This window comes from Cynara cardunculus (assembly GCF_001531365.2).
Source record: "Cynara cardunculus var. scolymus isolate 2C chromosome LG 9, CcrdV1, whole genome shotgun sequence".
In the NCBI taxonomy this organism is placed as follows: Eukaryota; Viridiplantae; Streptophyta; class Magnoliopsida; order Asterales; family Asteraceae; genus Cynara; species Cynara cardunculus.
This window is the reverse complement of record NC_037536.1, coordinates 15,259,005-15,277,857: the sequence shown is the minus strand read 5'-3', so window position 1 is coordinate 15,277,857 and position 18,853 is coordinate 15,259,005. Positions and strand designations below refer to the sequence as shown.

At 33.6% G+C, this 18,853-nt stretch overlaps 2 protein-coding genes across 2 annotated transcripts; both read left to right on the top strand.

Moving 5' to 3' along the window:
• The first annotated feature begins 4,329 nt into the window (after positions 1-4,329).
• Positions 4,330-9,193, top strand: LOC112517996 (TOM1-like protein 2). Its single transcript, XM_025125481.1, has 3 exons — positions 4,330-4,948; positions 7,492-7,761; positions 8,521-9,193. Exons 1-3 carry the CDS (start codon positions 4,445-4,447, stop codon positions 8,854-8,856), a joined length of 1,110 nt encoding a protein of 369 aa, XP_024981249.1. The 5' UTR covers positions 4,330-4,444; the 3' UTR covers positions 8,857-9,193.
• A 6,189-nt stretch (positions 9,194-15,382) lies between these two features.
• LOC112517833 (F-box/kelch-repeat protein SKIP25-like) lies at positions 15,383-16,570 on the top strand. The gene has a single exon (XM_025125204.1). The coding sequence runs from the start codon at positions 15,383-15,385 to the stop codon at positions 16,568-16,570; it is 1,188 nt and encodes a 395-aa protein (XP_024980972.1).
• The last annotated feature ends 2,283 nt before the right edge of the window (positions 16,571-18,853 follow it).

Below are 18,853 nucleotides of genomic sequence, written 5' to 3'. Positions count from 1 at the left end.
TTGATATCTGAATTTTAAAAAAAAAACGAGATTTAGAATGAAAAATAGATTTTATTACAATAATTTTTGAAAATAAATTTATTTTGCAATTTTAAATATGACGTAGAATATTAGTTTTAAAATAAAAAATTAATATGACATGAAATATTAGTTTCAAAATAAAAATTAATATGACGTGGAATATCTTAGTTGACTAAAGATCTGAATGATGTCGGAAACTCGGAATTAACAGGTCAACATGTCAACTAGACCCTTAAATAAACAAAAAGTTTGATAGAAACCCATAAATGACAATGTTGAAAGTTGGTTCCCCAAAATAGGAATCAGGTGAAAGTTAGTTCCATTTTTTATACAATTTTCCCATTTGGGAAACTTTTTACATTTCTTTTTGGTTGATTTTAAGAGACTTTTTCGGTTTTTGGTTGATTTCAATAGACTTTTTCGGTTTTTTGGTTGACGTCCCTTGTATTTTTCAACATTCAAGAACATCCTTCACAGTTTAGCATGAACATTTATTTTGAGACAATATAAGTATTGTTTTGTAAATCGTGATATTCTAAGTTGTATATGCTTAATTTTGTTTATGAGAGATTGATGATAACAAAACACCGTTCAAGAATATTATAATTTTAATACAACAACCATCGTCGAATTATTTAGGCGGAAACATTCTAGATATCAAGTTTTATCTTTTTAGGTTTGTTATAAATACTGATAATTGATATTTTTGTTTAGTTGATATAAGAGATATGGATCAACGGAAATAAATACTATACATTGGCTCTGATCCTTGAAATATAATTAAACTGGTAGATCATAAAGATTTTGAAACCAGAGTAGGTTTAATTAGCACCAAAAATGTTTTAAGAGTGAAAAAAAAACGTACCCTTTGAGCAAACCAGAGACTTATGAATGTATAACAGAGATTCTAATCATCACGAATAAACTTGATGATACGGAGGCTCTATATAGTACATACAGAGGCTCTGGGTCATGGAATTCCAACTCTCCCCCTTTGAATGATGCGCTTGGTTTTCCTCCTCTTTAAACTATGCTTAGATCAAAAGATGATAAGATGTGCACGGGCAATAGTTCAAGGTACAGATGCTCTGTATAGTAGATACAGAGGCTCTATACATTGAAAAAGCATACTTGGTGTAGAAACGAGGTCTCGGGTCTCTATAACCGGTGATATGACATAAAAGTAGAAATACCACCATAAGATTAATAGTTAGATCAATCAAGAGTTGTGACGATATGTATTTCTGAGTAAAGTAAAAGTCGAGTAACGAAGTTTAGAACCGAGGAATCTTTTGGCAATAAATGCAGTGGAAAGGGAAGAGGAAAACGACTACTCTTTTGCTAAAAAAAAACATATTGTAGGCAATAAAATAACTGGTATAACCATAACATAGCTTCCATATCGACAACGGCAAATGGCAAACCGTCCAAAAATATCCATGCATTTCCATCACATATTTTATTATTTCAAGAGACTCGGACTCATTAATGCGTGTGCTTTTCTTTTCTTTCAAACCAATATTAATTGGTTTCGTCTTCAACTTTTCATCTAATACTCACAGACTACAGACAAAGACACAAAGTAAAAACGACTTGAAGCTTTTAAGAACAAAAAGCGATAGAAACCGATTGGTCCTAATTTGGTCGATTTTAACCGCTTTTAGAAAAGAAATTACAACTGATAACTAAACTAGATAAAAGGTATTTTATTTTTGAACCATTTTAGTTTTAATGATTGAAGCAGTTTTTTATGTCCTTAGTTTTATAGGTGATATTGTGTATATAGAGAGTTGGTTCACGTAAAAGTTTTTCATTTTAGTAAAAATAAGTGATTTACTCGGTGCTCATGGGTTGGATTGGTCGGGTTGAAGACATTTGAACAATCCAATCCAATGCTTGCGATTTGAAAAATCTTAACCCAACCCAACCCAAACCGTACGGGTTGGTCGGGTTGATACTTTGGTACATTAAAGTACTCTTTTAACCTTGAGTATGTTATTTATCTACTCATAATTTATTTTTCATCATCAACCATTTGATACAACTTATCCATACTTCTTAAATCTTACGTATATCACATTCAATTAATTTTCTCAATTTACATATATATGTTCATAGTTACTGAACATATATACGAATTAGTTATGCAGAGATGGATAATAGATTGAAAATATGTGTATATGAAAATGATATGTGATAGTGTAATTATCTAACGTATATATTAATAAAAACTCCACAATCATATTAAATCCAAGAAATACAATGATATCGGGTTCATCAGGTTGGGTTATGTTCAAATAATAGTAACCCAGTTTCAACCCGATACATACGGTTTGAAAATTTTACAACTCGATTAGGCATTGAGTTGCTTCAGGTTGAATTATTTTGTGTTGGGTTTAATTTGAGTTGATCGGGTTTTTGAGCACCCCTACCCTTGTATTATGTAAAACTATGTCGTAATAATTATAAATGTACTTTTATATTGTGTGAAAATTACATGATATAAATATTTTGATTTATGCATAATAAGTTCAGGTTCAGGTTCACATGAGAACCATACAAAAAATGGGTATCGTGAAAACTCGTATATTTATTAATGCATTTACATTATCAAATATGTATTCAACTAATAAATATATTTCTTAATACATATCTGCTATTAAAGAAAAAGAACCGAATTACCATGAAAACACAGATGGAGAAAAAATATAAATGAATATCAAATTAAAGATAATAAAGTAATCACTTTTTGTATAATTTGTTTTAGGGAAAAGTACAATAAAAACCAGTGAACTTTCTTGTTTGGAATGATTAAGTCCTTAGACTTTTATCGTTCAAAATATGAATGTTCATTGGGGTTTTTTCCTAATTTTTTTTTTCACTATTTTACCACTTTAACTAGTTGTACAAGTCATAAGAATGTATCCAACATGTTTTATAAAAGTTTAAGAAGTTATTTAACTTGTTTTAGATTGTTCAAGGACTTATATGTTGCAAAAATTGTCCAATGACTTATTTAACATTTTTTGGAATGTCCAATGACTTATTTGTTCCAAAAATTGTCCAAAGACTTATTTAACATATTTTGGAATGTCCAAGGACTTATTTGTTCTAAAAAATTGTCTAAGAACTTATTTAACATATTTTGGAATGTCCAAGGACTTATTTGTTCCAAAAAAAAGTCCAAGGACTTAATCATTCCAAACAAAAAAGTCCATTGGTTTTTATTGTACTTTTCCCTTTGTTTTACTTCAATTCTTTTTTATGTTTCGTTGATTTTTGATTTAATATTAAGGGGAAATAGTTGTATTTTTAAGAAAGATGGTTATAATCATTTTTCAATCACATCTGTTGGATCATGTGAATCCAACGGTTTGGATGAGTAATTGGGTTCTTTCTTTTTTCAAAGTTCTCTCCTATCTCTTTTTAGGATGAACATTCAGTCTTATAACATTTACATAGTTGATACAAAATTAGGTCAACCCACATACGTTCTGTTGGAATTGGGTCAGAGTTATTTGAATCCAACTCCACCTGATTAATCTGATGCCTTTTTATAATATGGATTTTATATGATTCTTTAGGGTTATATTGAAAATTATATTACAATTTCAAACGTAATTTTACTTTCAAATATGCATGAACCCTCAACTTTCTTTTTTAAGTTTGTCGGTCTTTTTATATATTATCATTTTAATTTATTTCATTTACATATAAATACCTAGCTAGATTGTAAAAGGACAAATTGCATGAAAAAAGTAACGTACTTTAACTTAATTCCTATTTTGGGTAACGTACTTTTAAAACTTTCATTTTGGTATCTAATATGTAAAGTTTTAAATATTTAAGTATCCGAGTAACATGTTGAAGCATTAAATGGAAATGTGGCTAGTGATGTGATATCCAACTCAGTATTATTTGCTATTCAACTCAATTTCATTTCATCACTCGTTACATCAACATGGTAACCGCCTAACCGGTTAATGTTTCAACCGGTTACCTGGGTACTTAAATGTTTAAAACTTTACATCTTAAGTACTAAAATTAAAATTTTAAAAGTACGTTATTCAAAATAAAAATCAGACTAAAATACGTTATTTTTTCATGCAATTTGTTCGTGGTAAAATGAAGTAACAAAATATCTTCGATCAAACTAACCCATTTCAAGAGAATAAAAAATCTTAATAATACTGCTTTTTGGTTAAAAGGAAAAACAGTATTGTATTCACATATGGTGGCGGAGACCGACAACACACCATTTGATCCACCACAATCGACGGCCTGCAAATAAACCGCCACACCTCTCTCCCTCTTTATATATCTCTCTCTCTCTCAAGCTCTCGTCACACACACCATTTTCACACTGTCAAACTCTTACAGGGCTTGGGTTTTCTTTCGATTTTGATTTTCATCACAGAAAGCCATGGACAAACTCGATAAATTGAAACTGGCATCATCTTCTTTCGGCGAGCGATTGATGACCGGAGGTGTTCAGATGAGTCGTTTGGTAGGCACGAAGATGAAGGAGATTTTACAAGCTCCAACGCCTGAGTCAAAAATTGTCGACGAAGCGACGCTAGAGACGATGGAGGAGCCAAATTGGGGGTTAAACTTAAGAATCTGTGGTATGATTAATAACGAGGAGTTTAATGGTACAGAGATCGTGAAGGCGATTAAGAAGAAGATTGGTTCAAGTAAGAACGTGATTAGTCAGAGGCTGAGCCTTGATTTGTTGGAAACGTGTACGTCTAACTGTGATAAGGTTTTCTCGGAGGTGGCGTCGGAGAAGGTGCTGGACGATATGGTTGGGATGATTCAGGATGATCGGACCGATGAACGGAATAGGAGGAAGGCGGTGCAGTTGATTAGATCGTGGGGTGAGTCTGAGGAGCTCATGTATTTGCCTGTTTTCCGGCAAACTCACTTGGTGAACCATCTTTCTTTTATCTCTTTCATCACTTTATTGTTTTTAGCTTTTATGTCTATACCGATTAGTTAGCATTTGGTACACCATGACGGACAGCGTTTGGTGAACAGACAAGATTGGACTTTACATGACAGTTAGTGTTTGGTGCACCAACAGGATTGGTCTGAACATATGACAGTTAGCAGTTAGCAGTTAGCCCAGTTAGCCCGGTTAGCCCGGTTAGCCCAGTTAGCGTTTGGTACACAGACAAGATTGAACAGTACACGGCAAGATTGGATTGGACTAGACAAGAGGGCAGGACAAGGACTATGATTGGACTATAGATGGCAGAACGAGATAGGACAAGATGACAGGACCATAGATGATAGAACTACACAGGACAAATGGCGGGACTAGGAGTATGATTTGACCACCAGATGACCGTACAGGACAAGAGGGCAAGACTAGGACTATGATTGGATCGTAGAGGACAAAACAAGACAACACAAGGGGGCAGGACTAGGATTGGACCGTACATGACATAACTGGACAAGACAAGATGGTAGGACTAGGATTGGACCGTACATGACAAGATTGGATGGAACAAGAGGGATGGAACAAGAGGGCCAGACTAGGACTAGGACCGGACTATACATGATAGAACTGTACAGGACAACAAGGTAGGATTGGCATGACACTATAAAAGTTAAGAAGTTAAAAGATTTGATATAATATGCAGCTTTATTTGCAAAAGATTTCATCTTTTTGTTTGACCTTATGGAATATGGGATGATGAAATCATGATGTTGGATGTTATGGCCATACATGAAAGAGTGGTATGGTAGGGGAGGTATAGAATCCTACATGTACTTACATCTTATGTTTGTTAAGTATGTATGGATAGATATGTAAAACGATTCCACTTTTTTGTCCTGTGTTGTAATTAGGAGCTTGTTTTTGTTTTCTTATAGGGTGTGTATGATACACCGACAGGGCTGGATTGGACGGATTAAAGTGAGGCAGGCAGGTGAACGAATTGCGGAGGGTTTTAGGGTTTTCATTTGACATGGGTTGTTTGGTAATTTACCAATCTTGTCTCTTCTCCCTAGCTTCTTTTTTGGGTAACGTGGGTGTCCTTGCTAGTTTACCCGCACCTTGACTAATCCCATGGAACCTGGAGAATAGCTAGGAAAAATCCCTAGTGGCCTTGGAAAAAATGCAGTCTCAGTTTGATGATTCTCAGTCTGACGTCGTGCCAAATGTGAGACAAGTTTTTGTACTACCCTGTCCCGCATACCGCACAGTTTCATACGGTGTTCATCTAGGAAGTATGTGAGGGTAGATACAAGAATTCGAATTCGACCCGTGTGTCTTTGTGCCGTAGTTATGAGCTTGTTTTTGTTCTTTTTTGCATTTGGTTTGCTGGACTGGACAGAACAAATATTTGTTGTCTAACGTTTGGCGTGACAGTTAGACTAGGACGGGACGAAATTGAGTGACCAAAATAGGTGGAAGAAAAGTCAAGGAGATGAGACAAGATAGTTAAATTACTAAACTACCTATGTCAATTCAAAACCTTTCACAATTCTTTCACTTGTCTAAAACACCCTCGCCAGTCCTTTCTGTGTACCACAGTTTCATACGTGCCGTGTATATGTGTTCGTCTAGGGACAATTAGTTCATGCATTCTGCCTGCAAGTTCTTGAAGTTGAAGGATTAACAAACCAATTGGGCCACCTGACCAGCTGCTACACCATGACCATCTGGGTACCCAACTAAAAACATCATCAATCAGGCCACTCATCTGTCTTCTCGGAAGTAGGAGTCATATCGCTTGCTGATTCTCTCATTTCAGGTGATTGGGAAAAGGTGGCGCTTTTAAGCTTTAGGGATGAATTTATACGAATAAAGTGTTCCCATATAAAGAGAGAACAGAGATGACTCGAATCTTAGGACAATATAAATGAAGGAAACAACTGCTGTACTCTTTGAGGTAGAGGTCAGGTGTGTGTAAAATTCTTGACATGTGTGGGCATAGTGACTATCTCTTATATGCCTTTCTTCTCTCTTCAATCCCCTTACCCTGCATTGTATTTTGTAGTGTTATTGAGAAAGGGTCCAAGCATCTCTTACCTATCCCTCCATCCCACAATAATTGCAACTTTTGGCCCTACCATTCAATGAATTAGTCAAATATTAGCAAAATACTGAGAGTAATTGTTGTATGATAAGCTAGCTGTTAGTTGATAAACCAGTTGACAATGTAAAATTACCTAAAATGCTACGGATTTTGGTCTGCTTTTTTATTTTTTGGATAAGCTTCGGTATCGGAGCCAGTTTATGTTCACCAACTAATCCCCTGGTGACCACAAATGTCTTGGAGTCATTGCAGGTGAACCTCCATGGCCAAAAGGACTTTGGCAGCGCCTGAATTTGAACCCAAGGAGATTTTGGTCATTTTTGTAACATATAAAGGTTATAATAAGAAAAAAGTGAAAAAAAGCCTCCGGAGCTTATTGAAACATTAAGCTTTTTGCTAATAGAAGTATGCATTTATGTTGCAGAATCTGAAGACCAACCGGATACCTGCAGGACCACAGGGAGGAAACTCGAGTCCTTTGTATGAAACAATGGAGTCTCTGGTTTATCAACAACCTCTTTCACCACGCCCATTGCCTGATATGGATTTAATGGGCATAGAAGATGATATCTCTCCATATGGTTATGGTGGCCAATCTGTGGAACAGAAGAAAGAATTGTTGGTGGTTAGCCGAAACAGTCTTGACCTTCTATCGAGCATACTTGATTCAGGCATGGAGCCAATACCAATTAACGTAAGTCTTTTGACGGTATTTTGGAAGTAATGTGTAGGTTGGGGTAGATGACAGGTGTTACACATCTCACCCCGACTGACGATGCCATCTCTGAGTGAGATTTACTGGGTTTGTTTGGTTTGGTTTTATCTGAGTCCCTACCTCTGAGTGGGAAACAATCTCTCTACCTCTTGGGGTTAGACCTTTCCTCTCACTTCAATGAAATTGGCTTTATAGGACGCTAAATATATTTGAATGTCATAGTAGACTGCTTTAATGACTTCGGCTTTTAGGACCATACAATTGTGTGTGCTATGTAGAAGTGTTACAATAAATTGAAAAGACGTTTTGGGCTTCCTAACAAGTTATGTAATATGTTTTTAAAATAAAGTGTCATATTAGTTTTTCTATATGAAAGAATCTTTATATAAGACACTTTTTCAATTAATGTTATATAAAAAGACTAATAAGACATTTTATTTCAAAAATGTCCTCAATAACTTGTTAGAACGCTCGAAAGTGTCATATCAACTTATTGCAACATGCACAATTTTTTGGTACTATAAACTTAAGTCCTACAACACTGTCTATTAAGACATTTTGACATATTTTGCATCCAATAAAAGCCGACATGTTTATAGTTTCTACGTTGGATTTACTGGGTTTTTTCGGTTTTTTATTAGCGTAAAGAATCATAGTATACCCGTTGCATTGAAAACGAAGTTTATGTGAATGGCAATGTATCTAGAAACCATACTAATCTGCAGCACACGATTGCAGGACGAGTTAACGGTGAGCATGTTGGAAAAGTGCAAGGAATCGCTGCCTTTGGTTCAGCGAATAGCGGAAACTACAACCGACGATGATATCCTTCTCTTCGAAGCCTTGAATCTACACGACGAGCTTGAACAATTGATCTCACGATGTGCAGAAATCAAATCAACCGTTGGATCTGACACATTAAAGATTCACGATGTCAAATCTACAGACACCATTCAATCTCCAGAAAATGGAACCATCAACGCAGGGGGAAGTGGTCCGATCGAAGTGAAAGCAGGAAGTGGAAGTGTAGTAAATCAGAAAGATGAGAATTTGGAGCAGAAACAAAGTGTTTGAAATATTTCCTGTTGGTATTTATTGCAGGTAATAATGAATAATGTGTAGACTTGAATAACTATTCTCTGTAGTTAGTATGGATATTTTCTAATTAGTAATGTTTTTTTTCTTGGGAATTCTAATATTGTGTTTAGAAATACTGATGTTATGTGGAATCCCGTTAGATTACTCTTTCAAAAGAGCTTTGAAATGAACTGGTTCAAAGTGTAGATGGTGTGAGACTCGTAACATATCTGTATTTGCTTGATGTGTTTTTGTAAGATCAGATCGATGGTCTGGTGGTACTAGGTTATTGGTTGTTAAAGAGTCGTTGAAAAGAAATGATTCAAATCTAGCTGATGTTGGATTGTAATATACATGTATCTGTTTGGTGTTGTGTTTTTGTACGATTAAGTTTGGGTCCGTTTATTAGCAGCTTAATGAGCTAAATGGATTCATAGCTTATTCGGTCAGCTATATATGTTTGTTTGATATTGGTTTAATGATATATAGAAAGTGACTTATTAATAAGCTTTTAGGGGAGTTTTATGCGGAAAGACGTTTTTTTTTTCTTTCTAAACTTGTCCTCTCAATCCAAAAAGAGAGAGAATGAATTCTTTCAAACAAAAACTTTCACAATATATACAGACAAATTAATACACACATACGGTTTTAAAACCAACCAAAGAGCGTCTTAATGGTGCAACAGGTATCTGGGTTGCCGAATATGTGGAACCCCGTTATATTACTTTTCAAAAGAACTCTTGAGAAGAAATAGTTCATTTTAGCTGGTGTGGGACTCTAGTTTATTTGTTTGATATTGTCTTTGTAAGATCAGATTAACTGTCCATTGGTATATGGGTTATCAAATATGTGTGATTCTATTAGATTATTTTTCAAAAGAATCTTTAAAGAAAAATGGTTTAAGTTTAGCTGATATAAAACTCTAACATATATGTATCTATCCGTTTGATGTCGGGTTTTTTATAAGACCAGATTAATGATTAAATGGTATATGGGTTATCGATACATTCCAAAATAAATGTGGGGGATGGGAAGAAAGGGCAGTTTGGTGATGGATAAATACATTGAATACAAGCTGTCAATGCCTTTTTGCATTTACTTCCTTCATATCTTTCCAAATTCATGCCAAAAGAACTTTCAATTCTTGAGGTTCCGAGATACATGTGAACATTAAAAGTGCATTTGATGATTTGATCTAATGGTATCGTAGTCTTTGACTTTTTAAGAGATCAGAGATTCAAACTTCATCATAGATAAGAAGAGTGTGTGAGTTTATTTTTTACATTTGTCGTATATAAATATTATATACTTCCAAGAAAAAGACACATTAAAACATTTTCTTTATAATTTATTTTAAATAAAGAAATAATAATCAAGATCTTCGAGAAAGAATAACAATTAACTTTGTGGGATCAGTTCAACTGATTAATAAAACTCGGGTTTTTGGGATCTTTTTTAGAGGTCACTGGTTCGAGTCTTGTAAGGCTACTGTAGCTTTTTCTTGCTGTTATTCATGACCAATGGGATTAGTCAATGTACGTGTAAGAGGACCCGCACATCCATGGTTAACAAAAAAGAGAACATTTATTTCAACAAATTTTATTTTGAGATTTTAGTAATAATTGTATTTATCGAAACACTTAACGTACCTAATATTCTAACAGATATTGAAACAAAATACAGTATATGACCTAGTAGTATTTGGGTTATCAGTAGAATTTAACCTTCTATGAGGTCAGGTATTTAAACTATTATAAAAAACAAGAAAGATGTAAGTTCAATTATCATATATATTAGACCAAATTTCATGAAAAAATAACGTACTTTAACTTGATTCTTATTTTGTGTAACGCGCTTTCAAAACTTCCATTTTGTTATCTAAGATGTAATGTTTTAAACACTCAAGTACCCGGGTAATCTGTTGAAGCATTAATCGGTTACCATGCTGATGTAGCGAGTGATGTGGTATCCAACTCAGTATTATTTATTGATATGAATATCTTAATCTAAAATTAGTTTTTTTTTATATATATGTGTTATTTTATGATAATCGGTTACCCGAGTATTTAAATGTTTAAAACTTTACATCTTAGATACCAAACTGAAAGTTTTGAAATACATTACCCAAAATAAAAATCAAGTTAAAGTAATTTGCCCTATATATTAATATTATATATTTAAAGAAATGTTACATATTTTATTAATAACCTTTGCAAATTAATGTGAAGGAAGTAAAGAGAACAATCAATGCATGTTCTTTCTCTCCAAAATTAATTTTAAAGATTTCTTTAAATATAAATAATTCTTTTTGCTTAATATTTTATTTTAGGACTTGCCTCAATATTTTTCATTTTTTGTTTAAATTTGGTTCCTAATTTTTTGAAATATTCAACGAATATCTTATTTAAACTTTAAAAACTTGGATTTGATCTTTTACGTTTATTAATTTTCAGCGATTTTGATCTGTCTGTTTAATGATTGTTAACTGTTTTCATTAATTTCAGTTAAATGAGGGGTATTTTAGTCAATTTTTCAATATCTTCTTAATTTTATATCAAAACTAAAAAAACATATATAATATCTTTTGAAGTATATAATATTTATATATAACAATTTCAACAAATAAACTTACATACTCTCTAACCTTTGGTGAGGTTTGAACCCCTGACCTTGTAGGAGGCCAGAAACTACGATACCGCTAGATAAAAACCCTTTAATAACATATATAATATTTGGTGGCAATAGGTTTTAGGATACGTAGATTGAATTGGGGGGAGGGGAGTTCTTTTTACAATTTAAATTTTAAAATATAATATGTTCTTTTATTTTAATATAAAATTAAAAATAGTAAAAATTATTAAAATAATTCTTATTTAACTGGATTTAATAAAAAAATATTAATGATCAGTAGATAGAGGGATCAAAAGCGTTATAAACTAATAACGTAAGGGATTAAATACGAGTTTTTAAAGTTTATGGACGATATTCATTTAAAACTACAAATCGTTAGGAAGCAAAATTGAACTTTACACTTTAAAATAATATAAAACTCTGTTAAAATTTGTATTTTTTTTTCCAACTATCTTTTTGAGTCTTACAAAAGTAGAATGCATACCTTTGTACGTACAATAGATTTTTAGGGGTTGTTTGTTAACTTCTTAACAGTAGTTTCATTAAAAAACAATATCTGAATCGTTAAAATATGAATCTTGTTTGACAAAATTTTTTGTCTCTTAATGGTTTAAAACCTTCAAAATAATTTTGTATCTTAGCTCTCCCTTAACCATTAAGCACCCTAATTTCATTCTGAACAATTAGCAAACAATCATATTTCATTTTGCACTATATCCTAGGAACATCTTAATCATTATGACCACTTAATAATTTTGCACCAAATCACTCAATAACTACCAAACAACCCCTTAGATATCATAATAGAATCTCCACAAAGAAAATAAAAATATTTAAATATTTAATTTTTATTTATTTATAAAACTTGGTTTTAACAGAAATTTCAAATTACAATAATAATCTGGTATGAAAGAGTTTATATATATATATATATATATATATAAAGAGAGAGAGAGAGGTCCATTTAATGGAGAATTGGTTAGTTTATGATAACAGTAAGATCCAATCTCAACCACAAATCAATGGATAAATTAGAAAACTAATATTTTTGATAATTTGACTTAAATTTTTAATTAATAGGCATTTTAGATATTTAAATTTTTATATCTTTCCTCTGTCTCTTTCTCCTACTTCTGATAAACCTTATTTTGGCGAACACCATGTGATATCCAAAATACACCAAGATATATAATGTGATACCCAAAATACATACAATATGATATCCAAAACACACAAAGTAAACTTCAAGACCACTATGATATTAACTGTGGTACCATTGTGATACCAAGAGTAGTACCAATATGATATGTATGTTGTATATAGTAGATGTAGATGGGTGGTCAGTAGCAGGGATGTGCGAAGGGAGATGGTCGTCGGAAATGGCGTCTTGGTCGGACAAGATGACCGGAGGAGGCCAACGGATTTTGGTCCTTGTGTGGGTATATATATTAAATAAAGTAATTAATCTAATTAAAGTAAATTAGAATATTAAACTAAAATAGTAAATTACCCTTCTATCTTATTTTAAGAAAAATATTAATTATCTTAAATGATTGGCTTGCGTTGGATCTCACAGTTACCACAAACTAATTAGTTCTCATTTAATTAGGCATATATATATATGGAGAGAGAGAGTTGGGTTCATGTAAGATCAATTTGTTTTCATGAGACTAATTTTTTACACTTGAAACTTCACAACAAAAAACGTTGTAAAAAGCCGAACCTTTACAACAAAAACATTGTGAAGAAAAACGAAAAGAGACTGGTCTCATATGATCACAAGTCAATATATATATATATATATAGAGAGAGAGAGAGAGAGAGAGAGTTTGTTTCAAATACAACCCKTCGCATTTGTACAACCAATGCAATCTAATAAATTGAAATATTTATGGAAATGATGAAAGTTCATTTATTATGATTTGAATATTTATGGAAGATGAATATGGTTAATTAATTATGATCAATACTTTATATTAGGAAACAATCAAAACTTTTATGAAATCACATATTAATCAAATAAAATGGACGGTTGAGATTGAGTTGTATTGGTTGCACAAATATCAAGAGTTGTATAATAACCAACCTCTATATATATAACTTTATTTGACTTTTGATTGGGTTAGATGGAATCAAGAGACAAAGCTCGTAACTTCCATTTAAAGAACTACGAAAATGAGTATTCATGTCGTTTTGAGAACTTGAGGTTACGTGCGTAATTACAAACATCGTCCTATTAGACTACTCTCTACATTTGACTTTTAACTCTTTGTCTTTATTAATTTTGACTTTGACATCACTCAATACTTTGACTTTTTCGATTTTTGCAAGTTAACCATATATTTTTATATTTAGTAACAACCATCATCTTAAAACACACAATGGGTACCATTGTATAAATGATCAAAATATAATTTAAATGCGGTTCAAACGAGAACAATAATCAAATAAGAAAATATGAAAAATCGAAATAAACGCACACTATCATGTGATTATTGTACACTAACAGTTAACGCAAAGGTGTGCGGATGGCATGTCACGTAAATCACGTGTGGTTCAACTGTTTCTTGTTCTCTTATTTGGTTACTATTCTCATATGAACCTGACACACTTTCTCTCTCTCTCTCTCTCTCTCTATATATATATATATATAACAAAGGAAATATATAAATTGACAACATTTTTATTTTACGAAAATGTAGCAATACCTTAGTATATGTCACATTTGATACACATGTGATATTGAATTAGAGAAACAGACGACACTTCATGCGACCATTAGATAGGGACAAATCCAATTCAGTGTCATCGTAATATCCCTCCATCGAAAGGTAAGAAAAGATTAGGTTCGTGAAAGATGCAACCGTCTCGATTTGTTGTGTGCTACCATATATATGTTCAAACTACAATAAAAGCACAAAATTTTCTAGGTAGAGTTGGTTTGCAAGGTTTTTTTTTTTCCTTCCTTCCAAACCTGAGTTCGAATCCCATTAGTGTTATTTTCTTAATTTTTAGCTTTTAATTTCAAATTTATTATTCTTTAAAAAAAAATTACAATAAAAGACTTGAACACAAGATATCACACATGGAAAACATTATAATAAAAGACTTGGACACAAGATCTCATATATGAAAAACATTGAATAACCAACAGACAAATTATGATGTGAAAATATCCCGATATTTGTTTCTTATAATCAAATGGTGCCTCCATTTGAAAAAAAAACTTCTACGCCCGTCCCCACCAGGGTGTAAACAAGTCGAGCTTTTAACGAGCTACTCAAACCGTTCATCTTGAGCTCGAGTTTTAATAATTATCGAGCTCGATTGGATCTCGAACACAAAATAAAATTGTCTAACTTAACAAATTGAGCTCCATAACACCAATATTAGACTCGGCTTGTTCAAAAGCTCGATTAAACGTTAAGAGTCGAGTGGAGCCAAACCATTCAAGCATACACTCTTTCGAGCAAATCATATATATATATTTATATGATTACAAATTATATAATCAAAATATAAAAATCATCGAGTTTGAGCAAATAAACGAGCATCGAGCTCGAGCCCAAACATTGAAAATTTATATGAGCTCGAGCCCGACTTTGAAAAAGTGAATCGAGCTCAAGTCGAACTCTAACCCGATGTTAGTTTTTCGAGCCAAACTCAAATAAGTTACAACGTACTCGACTCATTTACAACCTAACCCATTAAACCAAATCCCATCAAATATATTATCATATATGACAAGGGTTTTTGTAACGATATTTATATGAAAATAAAAAAAATAATAAAAATATGAACGTCGTTTTATCTAAATTTAGAGAACACACCATTTTAAGCTTTCATCCACCACATACCTTTTGCACCCACAAACGATTGGCTTTTAGTTTATATGGCCAATCCTACTACCACCTCACGCGCCACCATCCACTCCGCCGCCAAGCGCCGAAGACTTTCCGATGACCACCATCACTCTCTCCTACCAGGGCTGCCGGATCATGTAGCTCACCTATGCCTCTCTCTCATCTCTCCCACAGCCATGTTTTCCGTTTGCCGTTCATGGCGCCGGCTCATCTACTCCTCCTACTTTCCACCTTTCCCATCACTTTACACCCTTTCGCTGCCCACAACCACCGCCGCCGGCCGCCATAACCAAACGCTAAAACTCTCTTCCTTTGATCCCATCTCTTCTAAATGGATTACCATCGATTCTCCACCGGTACCACCCTCTCTACACCGTCATCCGTCGTTCATTTCCCGGAATTTACCCATTCAATCCCTCTCCGTCTCCGGCAACCTCCTTCTCCTCGCCGCCACCTCCGGCCACCTCCTTCCCGCCTTTTCACATCCTTTAATCTTCAACCCATTAACTGACACGTGGTCATCCGGTCCACCACTCTCAACCCCACGACGATGGTGCGCCGCCGGAGCTTTACAAGGAACGGTGGTCGTCGCTAGCGGAATCGGTTCGCACTACACCCAGACGGTGGCTCGCTCCGTCGAGAAATGGGTTTTTTTTAAAGCAGAATCTTTCGATAAAAAACGTAAAGATTCCGATTGGAATAACTGGGAAAAGATGCGATCTTTGAGAAACGTGAAGCTTTGTAGGGAAGCCATTGATGCCGTTGGATGGAAAAGGAAGCTTTGTATGGTGAACGTGAAAGGTGATTACGCGAAAGAAGGGTTTGTATACGCCATGGACTCCGACGAGTGGGTGGAGATGCCGGAAGGGATGTTGGGTGGTTGGAGAGGGCCGGCAGCGGCGATGGATGAAGAGACGTTGTATGTGGTGGATGAATCAAAAGGAGTATTGAAAAGATACGATGAGAATGGGGATCAGTGGTCGGAAGTTATGGCAGATGAACGGCTGAAAGGGGCGGAGTACATTGCCGCCGGTGGTGGTCGAGTGTGTGTTTTATGTGAAAAGGACGTCGGAATTTTAGTGGTGGATGTGGTGGCCACGCCGCCGCGGTTGTGGGTCCTTGAAACACCTGCAGGAGATCGAATCTTGGCGGTTCATATTTTGCCGAGGATGTGCTTGCCGGAGTTCCGATCGGCGGTGGGATCAGAATCCAAATAATAGCTTTTTGATCACAAGATTATTTAATTTATTATATATATATATATATATATATATTCATTTCAGACTTCAATCATTGTTTGTGGCATGAGATCATGCACCACTGGATTCTTACGTAGTAATTTTGTATCAAACCAAACTGTACTGTTTTTATAACATGTGATATTGTATAATAAAATAAGAAAAATAACAGAGAATATTAAAATAAAAATATATATAAATAATATTTTATTAAATGTATAGAATAATATAGAATTATAAAAATAAAGTAGCTGATGGAGTTGGATGTAATTCTTTTATAGAGATTTTGATTTTTGATACTCTATTTTGGAAGAGTGCTGGAGATGCTCTAATTTAACTGGTATCCATTGTGTTCGGTTGATGAAATCGTATCAAGTATGTGAACTTTGTTGGTATACAATATTGGAAGTCGAGTATTATGGTAACACCAGGATACTGGCTTATTTAGTTATTTATTAATTTTTTTAATCACGTGTGACGTTCAAAATATCATTCAAAATTTGAACAAAATGACAGTTATTTATGTAACTTGAAATTAGTATAAACAAATACCAACTTGTATCAATCGAAGAAAGTTTTTTTTATAACTGTGGGTTTCCAGACCAACTTAAGAGCACATGGTAATCCCCTGAGTAACCACAAGTGAACATGAATGACCGCAGGTGAATCTCCATGGTCTTTGGTAATGCTTGGATTCGAACCTCAGTATATGAGATTTCCCACTACATCCCTCTAAGGCTTAACAGTGTGCCACATCCCAAGTGGTTATTCCAACCGAAAAACGTTGGCACCAAGTGTAGTTGGTTGATATACAATACATATAATTTATAATTGATTGGTACATGATATTAAATATATATATATATATATATGTGTGTGTGTGTGTGTGTGTGTGTGTGTGTGTGTGGTGAAAATGAAAGTTATGGTAAGAAGGGATCTTCAGATTTGAATCAATCCTAATTGAAGAGCAACACTAATGAAATGCATCAAGATCCATCAGATCAATTCATGTGAGAAGAACAATTCATGGGATGGGGATAAAATTAAAAGCGATCAATGGTCTAAATCTCTTCTTATGCTTTTCGCTATAACTCCTATCATAGTTTTGTACATGAAATAACTATGATTTCTCAACAATATTGTTTCATGCTTTAAATTGAACTGCAAATCGGATACATATTTGTTTTTGTCATAGTTTGATGAGTACGAAATAACTGACATCGTTTTATCTTTGAAAAATAAAATAAAATAATTTTGTTCCCATTTTGAAGTGGACCGGACCAAATTAAAAATCGATCTTTGAAAAATAAAGAATCGAAAAAGACATGAACATAATTAGTTCCGATCGATAATAATATTTGACTTTATCTATCTAGATCGAGTTTGGCACAACCGCACAAAATGCGTTAGGTGTACCTTGGAATAGACGAATAGTGATGGCTAAATTGGCTTGTCCCGACCCTGGAGCAAATTGAGACCGGTTACGACCCGATAACTCGAGACCAATTACAAATTTTTCGGAATTTCAATGCTCAGCTCGGGACCGGTTATATATAAGACCGGTTTTTTAAAAAGATAAGATTTATAAGTCAATCGTAACTTTTCCAAACTTTTTACAAAATTTTCTAAGTTTTTTTTTCAAAAATTTCAAGATTTTCTAAAATTTTCTAGATTTTGTATATACAATTTTTTTTATATTTAAAGTGTATTATAATACTAAATTTAAAAAACAGTAATTACAAAAATATATAACTTCGACTCTTTGCTTCTTACTTGGTATTAGAGTTAGAATGAAAACCGTCCGATTGCACGTAATGCCAATTTTTTTGCTTTTATAAGAATTAATCAAATAAAAAATAGTTCCATAAAATATTTTGTGTAAAAAGATTTAAAATTACCAAGCTGGACCCATGACCAGATTTGGAACTGGCCCGATGCGATCACAACCGATTACCATGTCTAGAATCAACCATAAGATTTGTGGTCGGGACCGAAATTGGCCGACTTCGGTTTTCATGGGCTGATTTATGACAACCATGACTTTTAACATTCTATACTTTGAAATATATATATATCTATACTATATTATAAAGCATTTGGCTAAAACTCTTAAAAACTCTTAAAACTCTTAAAATCTTAAAAACTCTTAAAAACTCTTAAGCCCGTTCATCCCTATCCGATTTCATCCCATATCTGAATTCGTGTAACTAATTGCAGATAAATACAATCAAATACAGGATAAACATCTCATTTTAAATATAA

Bases quoted from the DNA above. Each gene is read 5' to 3' on its own strand.
- LOC112517833 (XM_025125204.1), top strand. From the start codon at position 15,383: ATGGCCAATCCTACTACCACCTCACGCGCCACCATCCACTCCGCCGCC.
- LOC112517996 (XM_025125481.1), top strand. From the start codon at position 4,445: ATGGACAAACTCGATAAATTGAAACTGGCATCATCTTCTTTCGGCGAG. The intron at 4,949-7,491 runs GTGAACCATCTT...TTTATGTTGCAG, and splicing joins TTTTCCGGCAAACTCACTTG to AATCTGAAGACCAACCGGAT. The intron at 7,762-8,520 runs GTAAGTCTTTTG...ACACGATTGCAG, and splicing joins TGGAGCCAATACCAATTAAC to GACGAGTTAACGGTGAGCAT.